At 55.2% G+C, this 15,361-nt stretch overlaps 1 protein-coding gene across 1 annotated transcript in view; it reads left to right on the top strand.

Moving 5' to 3' along the window:
* The window catches only part of PTCD3 (pentatricopeptide repeat domain 3), a 49,224-nt gene that overhangs the window by 10,671 nt on the left and 23,192 nt on the right, over positions 1-15,361 (top strand). Inside the window, exons 9-10 of the mRNA XM_078623441.1 lie at positions 8,548-8,783; positions 12,053-12,140. Of these exons, the coding sequence (XP_078479567.1) occupies positions 8,548-8,783; positions 12,053-12,140 (324 nt within the window). The remainder of the gene's footprint in view (positions 1-8,547; positions 8,784-12,052; positions 12,141-15,361) is intronic.

Here is a 15,361-nt window from a genome sequence, read left to right as displayed (position 1 = left end):
TGGAGACACAGGGACATGGAGACACAGGGACACGGAGACACAGGGACACAGGGACATGGAGACACGAAGACACAGGGACACGGAGACACAGGGACACGGAGACACAGGGACACAGGGACATGGAGACACGAAGACACAGGGACATGGAGACACGAAGACACAGGGACATGGAGACACAGGGACATGGAGACACAGGGACACGGAGACACAGAGACATGGAGACACAGAGACATGGAGACGGGGAGACATGGAGACACAGGGACATGGAGACGGGGAGACATGGAGACACAGGGACATGGAGACGGGGAGACATGGAGACACAGGGACATGGAGACACAGGGACATGGAGACACAGGGACACGGAGACACAGGGACATGGAGACACAGGGACATGGAGACACAGGGACATGGAGACACAGGGACACGGAGACACAGGGACATGGAGACACAGGGACATGGAGACACAGGGACATGGAGACACAGGGACATGGAGACACAGGGACATGGAGACACAGGGACATGGAGACACAGGGACATGGAGACGCAGGGACACGGAGACATGCAGACACAGGGACATGGAGACACAGGGACATGGAGACACAGGGACATGGAGACGGGGAGACATGGAGACACAGGGACATGGAGACACAGGGACATGGAGACACAGGGACACGGAGACACAGGGACATGGAGACACAGGGACATGGAGACACAGGGACATGGAGACACAGGGACATGGAGACACAGGGACATGGAGACACAGGGACATGGAGACACAGGGACATGGAGACACAGGGACATGGAGACACAGGGACATGGAGACGCAGGGACACGGAGACATGCAGACACAGGGACATGGAGACACAGGGACATGGAGACACAGGGACATGGAGACACAGGGACATGGAGACACAGGGACATGGAGACATGGAGACACAGGGACATGGAGACACAGGGACATGGAGACACAGGGACACGGAGACACAGGGACATGGAGACAGGGAGACATGGAGACACAGGGACATGGAGACACAGGGACATGGAGACACAGGGACACGGAGACACAGGGACACAGGGACATGGAGACACGAAGACACAGGGACATGGAGACACGGAGACACAGGGACACGGAGACACAGGGACACGGAGACACAGGGACACAGGGACATGGAGACACGAAGACACAGGGACATGGAGACACGGAGACACAGGGACATGGAGACACAGGGACATGGAGACACAGAGACACGGAGACACAGAGACATGGAGACACAGGGACATAGAGACACAGGGACACGGAGACACAGGGACATGGAGACACAGGGACATGGAGACACAGGGACATAGAGACACAGGGACACGGAGACACAGGGACATGGAGACATGGAGACACAGGGACATGGAGACATGGAGACACAGGGACATGGAGACACAGGGACATGGAGACACAGGGACATGGAGACACAGGGACATGGAGACACAGAGACACGGAGACACAGAGACATGGAGACACAGGGACATAGAGACACAGGGACACGGAGACACAGGGACACGGAGACACGGAGACATGGAGACACAGGGACATAGAGACACAGAGACATGGAGACACAGGGACATGGAGACACAGGGACATGGAGACACAGAGACACGGAGACACAGAGACATGGAGACACAGGGACATAGAGACACAGGGACACGGAGACACAGGGACATGGAGACACAGGGACATGGAGACACAGGGACATAGAGACACAGGGACACGGAGACACAGGGACATGGAGACATGGAGACACAGGGACATGGAGACATGGAGACACAGGGACATGGAGACACAGGGACATGGAGACACAGGGACATGGAGACACAGGGACATGGAGACACAGAGACACGGAGACACAGAGACATGGAGACACAGGGACATAGAGACACAGGGACACGGAGACACAGGGACACGGAGACACAGGGACATGGAGACATGGAGACACAGGGACATGGAGACATGGAGACACAGGGACATGGAGACACAGGGACATGGAGACACAGGGACATGGAGACACAGGGACATGGAGACACAGGGACATGGAGACATGGAGACACAGGGACATGGAGACACAGGGACATGGAGACATGGAGACACAGGGACATGGAGACATGGAGACACAGGGACATGGAGACACAGGGACATGGAGACACAGGGACACGGAGACACAGGGACATGGAGACATGGAGACACAGGGACATGGAGACACAGGGACATGGAGACACAGGGACACAGAGACACGGAGACACAGGGACATGGAGACACGGAGACACAGGGACACGGAGACACAGGGACACAGAGACACAGGGACATGGAGACACAGGGACACGGAGACACAGAGACATGGAGACATGGAGACACAGGGACACGGAGACACAGGGACATGGAGACACAGGGACATGGAGACACAGGGACATGGAGACACAGGGAGATGGAGACACAGGGACATGGAGACACAGGGACACGGAGACACAGGGAGATGGAGACACAGGGACATGGAGACACATGGACATGGAGACACAGGGACATGGAGACACAGGGACATGGAGACACAGGGACATGGAGACACAGGGACATGGAGACACAGGGACATGGAGACACAGGGACATGGAGACACAGGGACATGGAGACACAGGGACATGGAGACACAGGGACATGGAGACACAGGGACATGGAGACACAGGGAGATGGAGACACAGGGACATGGAGACACAGGGACACGGAGACACAGGGAGATGGAGACACAGGGACATGGAGACACAGGGACATGGAGACACAGGGACATGGAGACACAGGGACACGGAGACACAGGGACACGGAGACACAGGGACACGGAGACACAGGGACATGGAGACACAGGGACACGGAGACACAGGGACATGGAGACACAGGGACATGGAGACACAGGGACATGGAGACACAGGGACACGGAGACACAGGGACATGGAGACACAGGGACACGGAGACACAGGGAGATGGAGACACAGGGACACGGAGACACAGGGACACGGAGACACAGGGACACGGAGACACAGGGACATGGAGACACAGGGACACGGAGACACAGGGACATGGAGACACAGGGACATGGAGACACAGGGACATGGAGACACAGGGACACGGAGACACAGGGACATGGAGACACAGGGACACGGAGACACAGGGACACGGAGACACAGGGACATGGAGACACAGGGACACGGAGACACAGGGACACGGAGACACAGGGACATGGAGACACAGGGACACGGAGACACAGGGACATGGAGACACAGGGACACGGAGACACAGGGACACGGAGACACAGGGACACGGAGACACAGGGACACGGAGACACAGGGACACGGAGACACAGGGACACGGAGACACAGGGACATGGAGACACAGGGACACGGAGACACAGGGACACGGAGACACAGGGACATGGAGACACAGGGACACGGAGACACAGGGACATGGAGACACAGGGACACGGAGACACAGGGACATGGAGACACAGGGACACGGAGACACGGACACGGAGACACAGGGACACGGAGACACAGGGACATGGAGACACAGGGACATGGAGACACAGGGACACGGAGACACAGGGACACGGAGACACAGGGACACGGAGACACAGGGACACGGAGACACAGGGACATGGAGACACAGGGACATGGAGACACAGGGACATGGAGACACAGGGACACGGAGACACAGGGACACAGAGACACAGGGACATGGAGACACAGGGACACAGGGACATGGAGACACAGGGACATGGAGACACAGGGACATGGAGACACAGGGACACGGAGACACAGGGACATGGAGACACAGGGACATGGAGACACAGGGACATGGAGACACAGGGACACGGAGACACAGGGACACGGAGACACAGGGACACGGAGACACAGGGACATGGAGACACAGGGACATGGAGACACAGGGACACGGAGACACAGGGACATGGAGACACAGGGACATGGAGACACAGGGACATGGAGACACAGGGACATGGAGACACAGGGACACGGAGACACAGAGACATGGAGACACAGGGACACGGAGACACAGGGACATGGAGACACAGGGACACGGAGACACAGAGACATGGAGACACAGGGACATGGACACACAGGGACACGGAGACACAGGGACATGGAGACACAGGGACATGGAGACACAGGGACACGGAGACACAGGGACACGGAGACACAGGGACATGGAGACACAGGGACACATAGACACAGGGACATGGAGACACAGGGACACGGAGACACAGGGACACAGAGACACAGGGACATGGAGACACAGGGACATGGAGACACGGAGACACAGGGACACGGAGACACAGGGACATGGAGACACAGGGACATGGAGACACAGGGACATGGAGACACAGGGACATGGAGACACAGGGACACGGAGACACAGGGACATGGAGACACAGGGACATGGAGACACAGGGACACAGAGACACAGGGACATGGAGACACAGGGACATGGAGACACGGAGACACAGGGACATGGAGACACAGGGACATGGAGACACAGGGACATGGAGACACAGGGACACGGAGACACAGGGACATGGAGACACAGGGACACGGAGACACAGGGACATGGAGACACAGGGACATGGAGACACAGGGACACGGAGACACAGGGACATGGAGACACAGGGACATGGAGACACGGAGACACAGGGACACGGAGACACAGGGACACGGAGACACAGGGACACGGAGACACAGGGACACGGAGACACAGGGACACAGAGACACAGGGACATGGAGACACAGGGACACAGAGACACAGGGACACGGAGACACAGGGACATGGAGACACAGGGACATGGAGACACAGGGACACAGAGACACAGGGACATGGAGACACAGGGACACAGAGACACAGGGACACGGAGACACAGGGACACAGAGACACAGGGACATGGAGACACAGGGACACAGAGACACAGGGACATGGAGACACAGGGACACAGAGACACAGGGACATGGAGACACAGGGACACAGAGACACAGGGACACGGAGACACAGGGACACGGAGACACAGGGACACGGAGACACAGGGACACAGAGACACAGGGACATGGAGATACAGGGACACAGAGACACAGGGACATGGAGACACAGGGACATGGAGACACAGGGACATGGAGACACAGGGACACGGAGACACAGGGACACGGAGACACAGGGACATGGAGACACAGGGACATGGAGACACAGAGACATGGAGACACAGGGACACAGAGACACAGGGACACGGAGACACAGGGACACAGAGACACAGGGACATGGAGACACGGAGACACAGGGACATGGAGACACAGGGACATGGAGACACAGGGACACGGAGACACAGGGACACAGAGACATGGAGACACAGGGACATGGAGACACAGGGACATGGAGACACAGGGACATGGAGACACAGGGACACAGAGACACAGGGACATGGAGACACAGAGACACGGAGACACAGGGACATGGAGACACAGGGACATGGAGACACAGGGACACGGAGACACAGGGACACAGAGACATGGAGACACAGGGACATGGAGACACAGGGACATGGAGACACAGGGACATGGAGACACAGGGACATGGAGACACAGGGACACAGAGACACAGGGACACGGAGACACAGGGACATGGAGACACAGGGACATGGAGACACAGAGACATGGAGACACATGGACACAGAGACACAGGGACACGGAGACACAGGGACACAGAGACACAGGGACATGGAGACACGGAGACACAGGGACATGGAGACACAGGGACATGGAGACACAGGGACACGGAGACACAGGGACACAGAGACATGGAGACACAGGGACATGGAGACACAGGGACATGGAGACACAGGGACATGGAGACACAGGGACACAGAGACACAGAGACATGGAGACACAGGGACATGGATACACAGGGACACGGAGACACAGGGACATGGAGACACAGGGACACGGAGACACAGGGACACGGAGACACAGGGACATGGAGACACAGGGACATGGAGACACAGGGACATGGAGACACAGGGACATGGAGACACAGGGACACGGAGACACAGGGACATGGAGACACAGAGACACAGAGACACAGGGACATGGAGACACAGGGACACAGAGACACAGGGACACGGAGACACAGGGACACAGGGACATGGAGACACAGGGACATGGAGACACGGAGACACGGAGACACAGGGACACAGAGACACGGAGACATGGAGACACAGAGACATGGAGACACAGGGACATGGAGACACAGGGACATGGAGACACAGGGACACGGAGACACAGGGACACGGAGACACAGGGACACGGAGACACAGGGACACGGAGACACAGGGACATGGAGACACATGGACATGGAGACACAGGGACATGGAGACACATGGACACAGAGACACAGGGACATGGAGACACATGGACATGGAGACACAGGGACATGGAGACACATGGACATGGAGACACAGGGACACGGAGACACGGAGACACAGGGACATGGAGACACAGAGACATGGAGACACAGGGACATGGAGACACAGGGACACGGAGACACAGGGACACGGAGACACGGAGACACAGGGACATGGAGACACAGAGACATGGAGACACAGAGACATGGAGACACAGGGACATGGAGACACAGGGACATGGAGACACAGGGACACGGAGACACGGAGACACAGGGACATGGAGACACGGAGACACAGGGACATGGAGACACAGAGACACGGAGACACAGAGACATGGAGACACAGAGACACGGAGACACAGGGACATGGAGACACAGAGACATGGAGACACAGAGACATGGAGACACAGAGACACGGAGACACAGGGACATGGAGACACAGGGACACGGAGACACGGAGACACAGGGACATGGAGACACAGAGACATGGAGACACAGGGACACGGAGACACAGGGACACGGAGACACGGAGACACAGGGACATGGAGACACAGGGACATGGAGACACATGGACACGTAGACACAGGGACACAGGGACATGGAGACACAGGGACATGGAGACACAGGGACATGGAGACACATGGACACGGAGACACAGGGACACGGAGACACAGGGACATGGAGACACAGGGACATGGAGACACATGGACACGGAGACACAGAGACACGGAGACACAGAGACACGGAGACACAGGGACATGGAGACACAGGGACATGGAGACACAGGGACACGGAGACACAGGGACATGGAGACACAGGGACACGGAGACACAGGGACACGGAGACACAGGGACATGGAGACACAGGGACACGGAGACACAGGGACACGGAGACACAGGGACACGGAGACACAGAGACACGGAGACACAGAGACACGGAGACACAGGGACATGGAGACACATGGACATGGAGACACAGGGACATGGAGACACAGGGACATGGAGACACATGGACACGGAGACACAGGGACACGGAGACACAGGGACACGGAGACACAGGGACACGGAGACACAGGGACATGGAGACACATGGACACGGAGACACAGGGACATGGAGACACAGGGACATGGAGACACAGGGACACGGAGACACAGGGACACGGAGACACAGGGACATGGAGACACATGGACATGGAGACACAGGGACATGGAGACACATGGACACGGAGACACAGGGACATGGAGACACAGGGACATGGAGACACAGGGACACGGAGACACAGGGACACGGAGACACAGGGACATGGAGACACATGGACATGGAGACACAGGGACACGGAGACACAGGGACATGGAGACACAGGGACATGGAGACACAGGGACATGGAGACACATGGACACGGAGACACAGGGACATGGAGACACAGGGACATGGAGACACAGGGACACGGAGACACAGGGACACGGAGACACAGGGACATGGAGACACATGGACATGGAGACACAGGGACACGGAGACACAGGGACATGGAGACACAGGGACATGGAGACACATGGACACGGAGACACAGGGACACAGGGACATGGAGACACAGGGACATGGAGACACATGGACATGGAGACACAGGGACATGGAGACACAGGGACACGGAGACACAGAGACACAGGGACATGGAGACACAGGGACATGGAGACACATGGACATGGAGACACAGGGACATGGAGACACATGGACATGGAGACACATGGACATGGAGACACAGGGACACGGAGACACAGGGACACGGAGACACAGGGACATGGAGACACAGGGACATGGAGACACGGAGACACATGGACATGGAGACACAGGGACATGGAGACACAGGGACACGGAGACACGGAGACACAGGAGAGACATGGGCCAGAGCACTGTGCAGTCCGTCACAAGCGCTCGCTAGCACCACTTGCCCCAGCATCCTGTGAGAGCTACACCGGGTGGGGGGGGGGGGGTGTGAATCTTTGCCTGTACTTGTCCGTGCGTCTGCTGCTGTGGTGGTGGCGGGGTGCGTGTCACCGCAGGTCGGGGTGCTCGCCGACCGCGAAATGGAGGGAGAGAGCCCCGTGGTGGCGGAGACCGCGGTGATGGAGGCGGAGGCGGAGGAGGAGGCGGGGGCCGAGGGCGGAGAGAGGGACGTTGTGGCCGCTGCGGGCCCCGCAGGCCCCGCAGGCCCCGCAGACCCCGCAGGCCCCGCAGGCCCCGCAGGCCCCGCAGGCCGTAGACGGGGCGGCCCGGCCATCCCGGAGCGCACCTGGAGGTGGGGGTGAGGTCCCCCCATGGGGGGGCTCCGTTGCGTTGCCGGTAACCGGGGCGGTGCGAGCATGGGCAACGGGTCAGGCAAACACGGCGGCTAGGAGATGTTGACTACCTCGCCTGGTGCGCAGGAGGTCGTGGATTCGATCCCGACCCTGACGCCTGCTGCTGTATATTTGGAGTTTGCGTGTCTCTCTTTCTCTCATCATCATCACGGTGGCTAGGAGATGTTAACTACCTCACCTGGTCTACAGGAGGTCGTGGATTCGATCCCGACCCTGACGCCTGCTGCTGTATATTTGGAGTTTGCGTGTCTCTCTCTTTCATCATCATCACGGTGGCTAGGAGATGTTAACTACCTCGCCTGGTGTGCAGGAGGTCGTGGGTTCGATCCCGGCCCTGACGCCTGCTGCTGCTGCTGCTGTATATTTGGAGTCTGCGTGTGTCTCTCTCTCCGTGGTCGCGTGGATTTTTCGCCGGGTCCTCGGGTTTTTCCCTCCACGTTCACAGGATTTGGCTGCTCTAAATGTCCACGCGACAAGCCACTTTGTCGAGCTCTCGTTTACGGCCTGGTCACTTCTGACAAAGAGCTGCGTAGCTCCGTGGGCCTTACCTGCAGTGTGAGCGCGAGTGAGTGAGTGAGTGGGTGAGTGAGTGAGTGAGTGAATGGGTGAGTGAGTGAGTGAGTGGGTGAGTGAGTGAGTGAGTGGGTGAGTGAGTGAGTGAGTGAGTGGGTGAGTGAGTGAGTGGGTGAGTGAGTGAGTGAGTGGGTGAGTGAGTGAGTGAGTGGGTGAGTGAGTGAGTGAGTGGGTGAGTGGGTGAGTGAGTGAGTGGGTGAGTGGGTGAGTGAGTTAGTGAGTGAGTGAGTGTGTGCGTGAGTGTGTGCGTGAGTGTGTGAGTGAGTGTGTGAGTGAGTGAGTGAGTGTGTGAGTGAGTGAGTGTGTGAGTGTGTGAGTGAGTTAGTGAGTGAGTGAGTGTGTGCGTGAGTGTGTGCGTGAGTGTGTGCGTGAGTGTGTGAGTGAGTGAGTGGGTGTGAGTGAGTGAGTGTGTGAGTGAGTGAGTGTATGAGTGTGAGTGAGTGTGTGAGTGAGTTAGTGAGTGAGTGAGTGTGTGCGTGAGTGTGTGAGTGAGTGTGTGAGTGAGTGAGTGTGTGAGTGAGTGAGTGTATGAGTGTGAGTGAGTGTGTGAGTGAGTTAGTGAGTGAGTGAGTGTGTGCGTGAGTGTGTGAGTGAGTGTGTGAGTGAGTGAGTGTGTGAGTGAGTGAGTGTATGAGTGTGAGTGAGTGTGTGAGTGAGTTAGTGAGTGAGTGTGTGAGTGCGTGAGTGTAAGTGAGTGAGTGAGCGAGTGTATGAGTAGGAGAGAGTGAGTGAGAGTGAGTGATTGTGATTTAGTGAGTGAGCGAGTGAATGAGTGTGAGTGAGAGTGAGTGAGAGTGAGTGAGCGAGTGAGTGAGTGAGAGTGAGTGAGTGAGTGAGAGTGAGTGAGTGAGTGAGAGTGAGTGAGTGAGAGAGAGAGAGAGAGTGAGTGAGTGTGTGAGTGAGTGTGTGAGTGAGCGAGTGAATGAGTGAGTGAGTGTATGAGTGAGTGAGTGAATGAGCGAGTGAATGAGTGAGTGTATGAGTGAGTGTGAGTGAGTGTGAGAGTGAGTGAGTGTGAGAGTGAGTGAGAGTGAGTGAGTGAGCGAGTGAATGAGTGAGTGTGAGTGAGTGAGTGTGAGTGAGTGAGCGTGAGTGAGTGAGTGTATGAGTGAGTGTGAGTGAGCGTGAGTGAGTGAGTGAGCGTGAGTGAGTGAGTGAGAGTGAGTGAGTGAGCGAGTGAATGAGTGAGTGAGTGTATGAGTGAGTGTGAGTGAGCGTGAGTGAGTGAGTGAGTGAGCGTGAGTGAGTGAGTGTGAGTGAGTGTATGAGTGAGTGTGAGTGAGCGCGAGTGAGTGAGTGAGTGAGCGTGAGTGAGTGTATGAGTGAGTGAGTGAGAGTGAGTGAGTGTATGAGTGAGTGAGAGCGAGTGAGTGAGTGAGCGAGTGAATGAGTGAGTGAGCGTGAATGAGTGAGTGAGAGTGAGTGAGTGTATGAGTGAGTGTGAGTGAGAGCGAGTGAGTGAGTGAATGAGTGAGTGAGTGTATGAGTGAGTGAGTGAATGAGCGAGTGAATGAGTGAGTGTATGAGTGAGTGTGAGTGAGTGTGAGAGTGAGTGAGTGTGAGAGTGAGTGAGAGTGAGTGAGTGAGCGAGTGAATGAGTGAGTGTGAGTGAGTGAGTGAGTGTGAGTGAGTGAGCGTGAGTGAGTGAGCGTGAGTGAGTGAGTGTATGAGTGAGTGTGAGTGAGCGTGAGTGAGTGAGTGAGCGTGAGTGAGTGAGTGAGAGTGAGTGAGTGAGTGAGCGAGTGAATGAGTGAGTGAGTGTATGAGTGAGTGTGAGTGAGCGTGAGTGAGTGAGTGAGTGAGCGTGAGTGAGTGAGTGTGAGTGAGTGTATGAGTGAGTGTGAGTGAGCGCGAGTGAGTGAGTGAGCGTGAGTGAGTGTATGAGTGAGTGAGCGTGAGTGAGTGTATGAGTGAGTGAGTGAGAGTGAGTGAGTGTATGAGTGAGTGAGAGCGAGTGAGTGAGTGAGCGAGTGAATGAGTGAGTGAGCGTGAATGAGTGAGTGAGAGTGAGTGAGTGTATGAGTGAGTGTGAGTGAGAGCGAGTGAGTGAGTGAATGAGTGAGTGAGTGTATGAGTGAGTGAGTGAGACTGAGTGAGTGTATGAGTGAGTGAGAGCGAGTGAGTGAGTGAGCGAGTGAATGAGTGAGTGAGCGTGAATGAGTGAGTGAGAGTGAGTGAGTGTATGAGTGAGTGAGAGCGAGTGAGTGAGCGAGTGAATGAGTGAGTGAGCGAGAGTGAGTGAGAGTGAGTGAGTGAGTGTGAATGAGTGAGTGAGAGTGAGTGAGTGAGTCAGCGTGAAGCCGGCCACACCACCAACCCCCCATAACCGCGCACGTGGCGCTCCGTGCCCTTAATAGGCGCTCGCTAACCAGCGCCGGCTGCGCTGTGCGCGTGGCCACGGCAGGGAGCGGTGGCGCAGCGGTTAGCGCACTCCGCTACGAAACCGCCCACCCGAGTTTCGATTCCCGCTCACGTCCAACGGCCGTGTCGGGTGGCCTTGACCGAGTACCTGGCGTGGCGTGTACACATCAGCGTTGGGGAGACCACCCCCACACCCTCGTGGGCGCTGCTCCTCGCTAACGGCACTTGCCCCGACCGTCTGCTAAGGCTACACGGGGGACCTTTGTCTTTGTAGAGCGGGGAACAACGCGGAGAGGATCTTTAACTCCATGCCAGAGCGGGATGCTCACTCCTACTGCGCCATGATCCAGGGCATGGTCAAGGTGGGTGCACCGTCGCACCGATGCACTAACGCACTGATGCACTAACGCACCGATGCACTAACGCACTAACGCACTAACGCACTGATGCACACGCACTGATGCACTGATGCACACGCACTAACGCACTAACGCACTAACGCACTAACGCACTAACGCACTGATGCACACGCACTGATGCACTGATGCACACGCACTAACGCACTAACGCACTAACGCACTGATGCACTAACGCACTAACGCACTGATGCACACGCACTAACGCACTGATGCACTGATGCACTAACGCACTAACGCACTGATGCACTAACGCACTAACGCACTGATGCACTAACGCACTAACGCACTGATGCACACGCACTAACGCACTGATGCACACGCACTAACGCACTGATGCACACGCACTAACGCACTGATGCACACGCACTAACACACTGATGCACTAACGCACTAACGCACTGATGCACTAACGCACTAACGCACTGATGCACACGCACTAACGCACTGATGCACACGCACTAACGCACTGATGCACTAACGCACTGATGCACTAACGCACCGATGCACACGCACTAACGCACTGATGCACACGCACTGTCGCACCGATGCACTAACGCACTGATGCACACGCACTAACGCACTGATGCACACGCACTAACGCACTGATGCACACGCACTAACGCACTGATGCACACGCACTAACGCACTGATGCACTAACGCACTAACGCACTGATGCACACGCACTAACGCACTGATGCACTAACACACTGATGCACACGCACTAACGCACTGATGCACTAACGCACTGATGCACACGCACTAACGCACTGATGCACACGCACTAACGCACTGATGCACTAACACACTGATGCACACGCACTAACACACTGATGCACACGCACTAACGCACTGATGCACTAACACACTGATGCACACGCACTAACGCACTGATGCACACGCACTAACGCACTGATGCACTAACACACTGATGCACACGCACTAACGCACTGATGCACACGCACTAACGCACTGATGCACACGCACTAACGCACTAACGCACTGATGCACTAACGCACTAACGCACTGATGCACACGCACTAACGCACTGATGCACACGCACTAACGCACTAACGCACTGATGCACACGCACTAACGCACTGATGCACTAACGCACTAACGCACTGATGCACACGCACTAACGCACTGACGCACTAACGCACTAACGCACTGATGCACACGCACTAACGCACTGATGCACACGCACTAACGCACTAACGCACTGATGCACACGCACTAACGCACTGATGCACTAACGCACTAACGCACTGATGCACACGCACTAACGCACTGATGCACTAACGCACTAACGCACTGATGCACACGCACTAACGCACTGATGCACTAACGCACTAACGCACTGATGCACACGCACTAACGCACTGATGCACTAACGCACTAACGCACTGATGCACACGCACTAACGCACTGATGCACACGCACTAACGCACTGATGCACTAACGCACTAACGCACTGATGCACACGCACTAACGCACTGATGCACTAACGCACTAACGCACTAACGCACTGATGCACTAACGCACTAACGCACTGATGCACACGCACTAACGCACTGATGCACACGCACTAACGCACTAACGCACTGATGCACTAACGCACTAACGCACTGATGCACACGCACTAACGCACTGATGCACACGCACTAACGCACTGATGCACTAACGCACTAACGCACTGATGCACACGCACTAACGCACTGATGCACTGATGCACTAACGCACTGATGCACACGCACTAACGCACTGATGCACTAACGCACTGATGCACACGCACTAACGCACTGATGCACTAACGCACTGATGCACACGCACTAACGCACTGATGCACTAACGCACTAACGCACTGATGCACACGCACTAACGCACTGATGCACTAACGCACTGATGCACTGATGCACTAACGCACTGATGCACACGCACTAACGCACTGATGCACACGCACTAACGCACTGATGCACACGCACTAACGCACTGATGCACTAACGCACTGATAAGTTCAAAGTTCATGTATTAGGTATCTAGCCCTGTGAGCCATTCGGCTCTTGAATCGGGTGCAACCGCAACAAACAAAAAACTAAAACATGAAACAAAAAACATCTTAAAGTGAATATGTGACTGAGTGCAAACAGAAAATCCAAGAAAAGACGGCAAAACATTGCAGAAAAAATCACCGTTACACACCAAGGCTGTGTGCAAATATCCCAGTGGGATGCAAGTCAAACAACAACAACAACAACAACCACAAGACAACTTAGATTAAAGCCATCATTCTAACTCCGTACTACAACAACACAAACATGGCCAAACCAAAAAACGTTTCGAAAATCACCAAAACAAAGCCATAAAAGCGATGAAACAGTGATCATAGGAACCGTGACCGAATTTTCACAATAAACGACGTGAAACGACACGTACAGTGATCCCTCGTTTATCGCGGCTAATGGGGACCGGAACCCCGTCGCGATAGGTAAACATCCGCGAAGTAGGATTGGCCCCCTAGGAATTTCCGTATATGTGTGTGTGTGGGTACCAGGATGTTTAAAATATGTATATTTCTACTTTATACATTTTACTTTAATCTATTTAATTATAAAACCTTAATATTATACATTCACTCTCTCTCTCTCTCTCATACGATACGTATCATGGTGTTTCTACACTCACCAATGACAGTAGTACCTTGAGACTTGACTCCAGTAATGACGACGACGACGATGACAATGACGATGACAGACCTGTGCAGTTCGATGAATGTGATGATGATGATGATGGTGTTACTGCACAGGTATAATAATGAGGCCTTTAAATCAGTTCGAAAAATCCGCGATGCACTGAGGCCGCGAAACTTGAACTGCGAAGTGGCGAGGGATTACTGTACCACCAAACCCTGCAGCCACAGCGGGCTGCATGAGTCACCCCACAACAGCAGCAGGAGCATCAGTCGGAGTGTCAACATGTTTCAATGCACCTTTAAGATCGGCGCACTGAATCAAAACACACATCATACTTTGCATACTTTTGTATACTTTGCAGCGAGCATCCGGAGCGAAACATTGCATTTTAGGCCACTGAGTAGCAGTGGCAGCTACGAGGTGTACATCTCCTCTAGAGCAGCTTTGAGTGAAGATCTCACAGGTAGCGCTCT

Source organism: Lampetra planeri, unplaced genomic scaffold (assembly GCF_965212315.1).
Source record: "Lampetra planeri unplaced genomic scaffold, kcLamPlan1.2.h2 scaffold_254, whole genome shotgun sequence".
NCBI lineage: Eukaryota > Metazoa > Chordata > Hyperoartia > Petromyzontiformes > Petromyzontidae > Lampetra > Lampetra planeri.
Note: the sequence above shows the minus strand (reverse complement) of the source record. Positions and strands in the feature narration are given on the sequence as shown.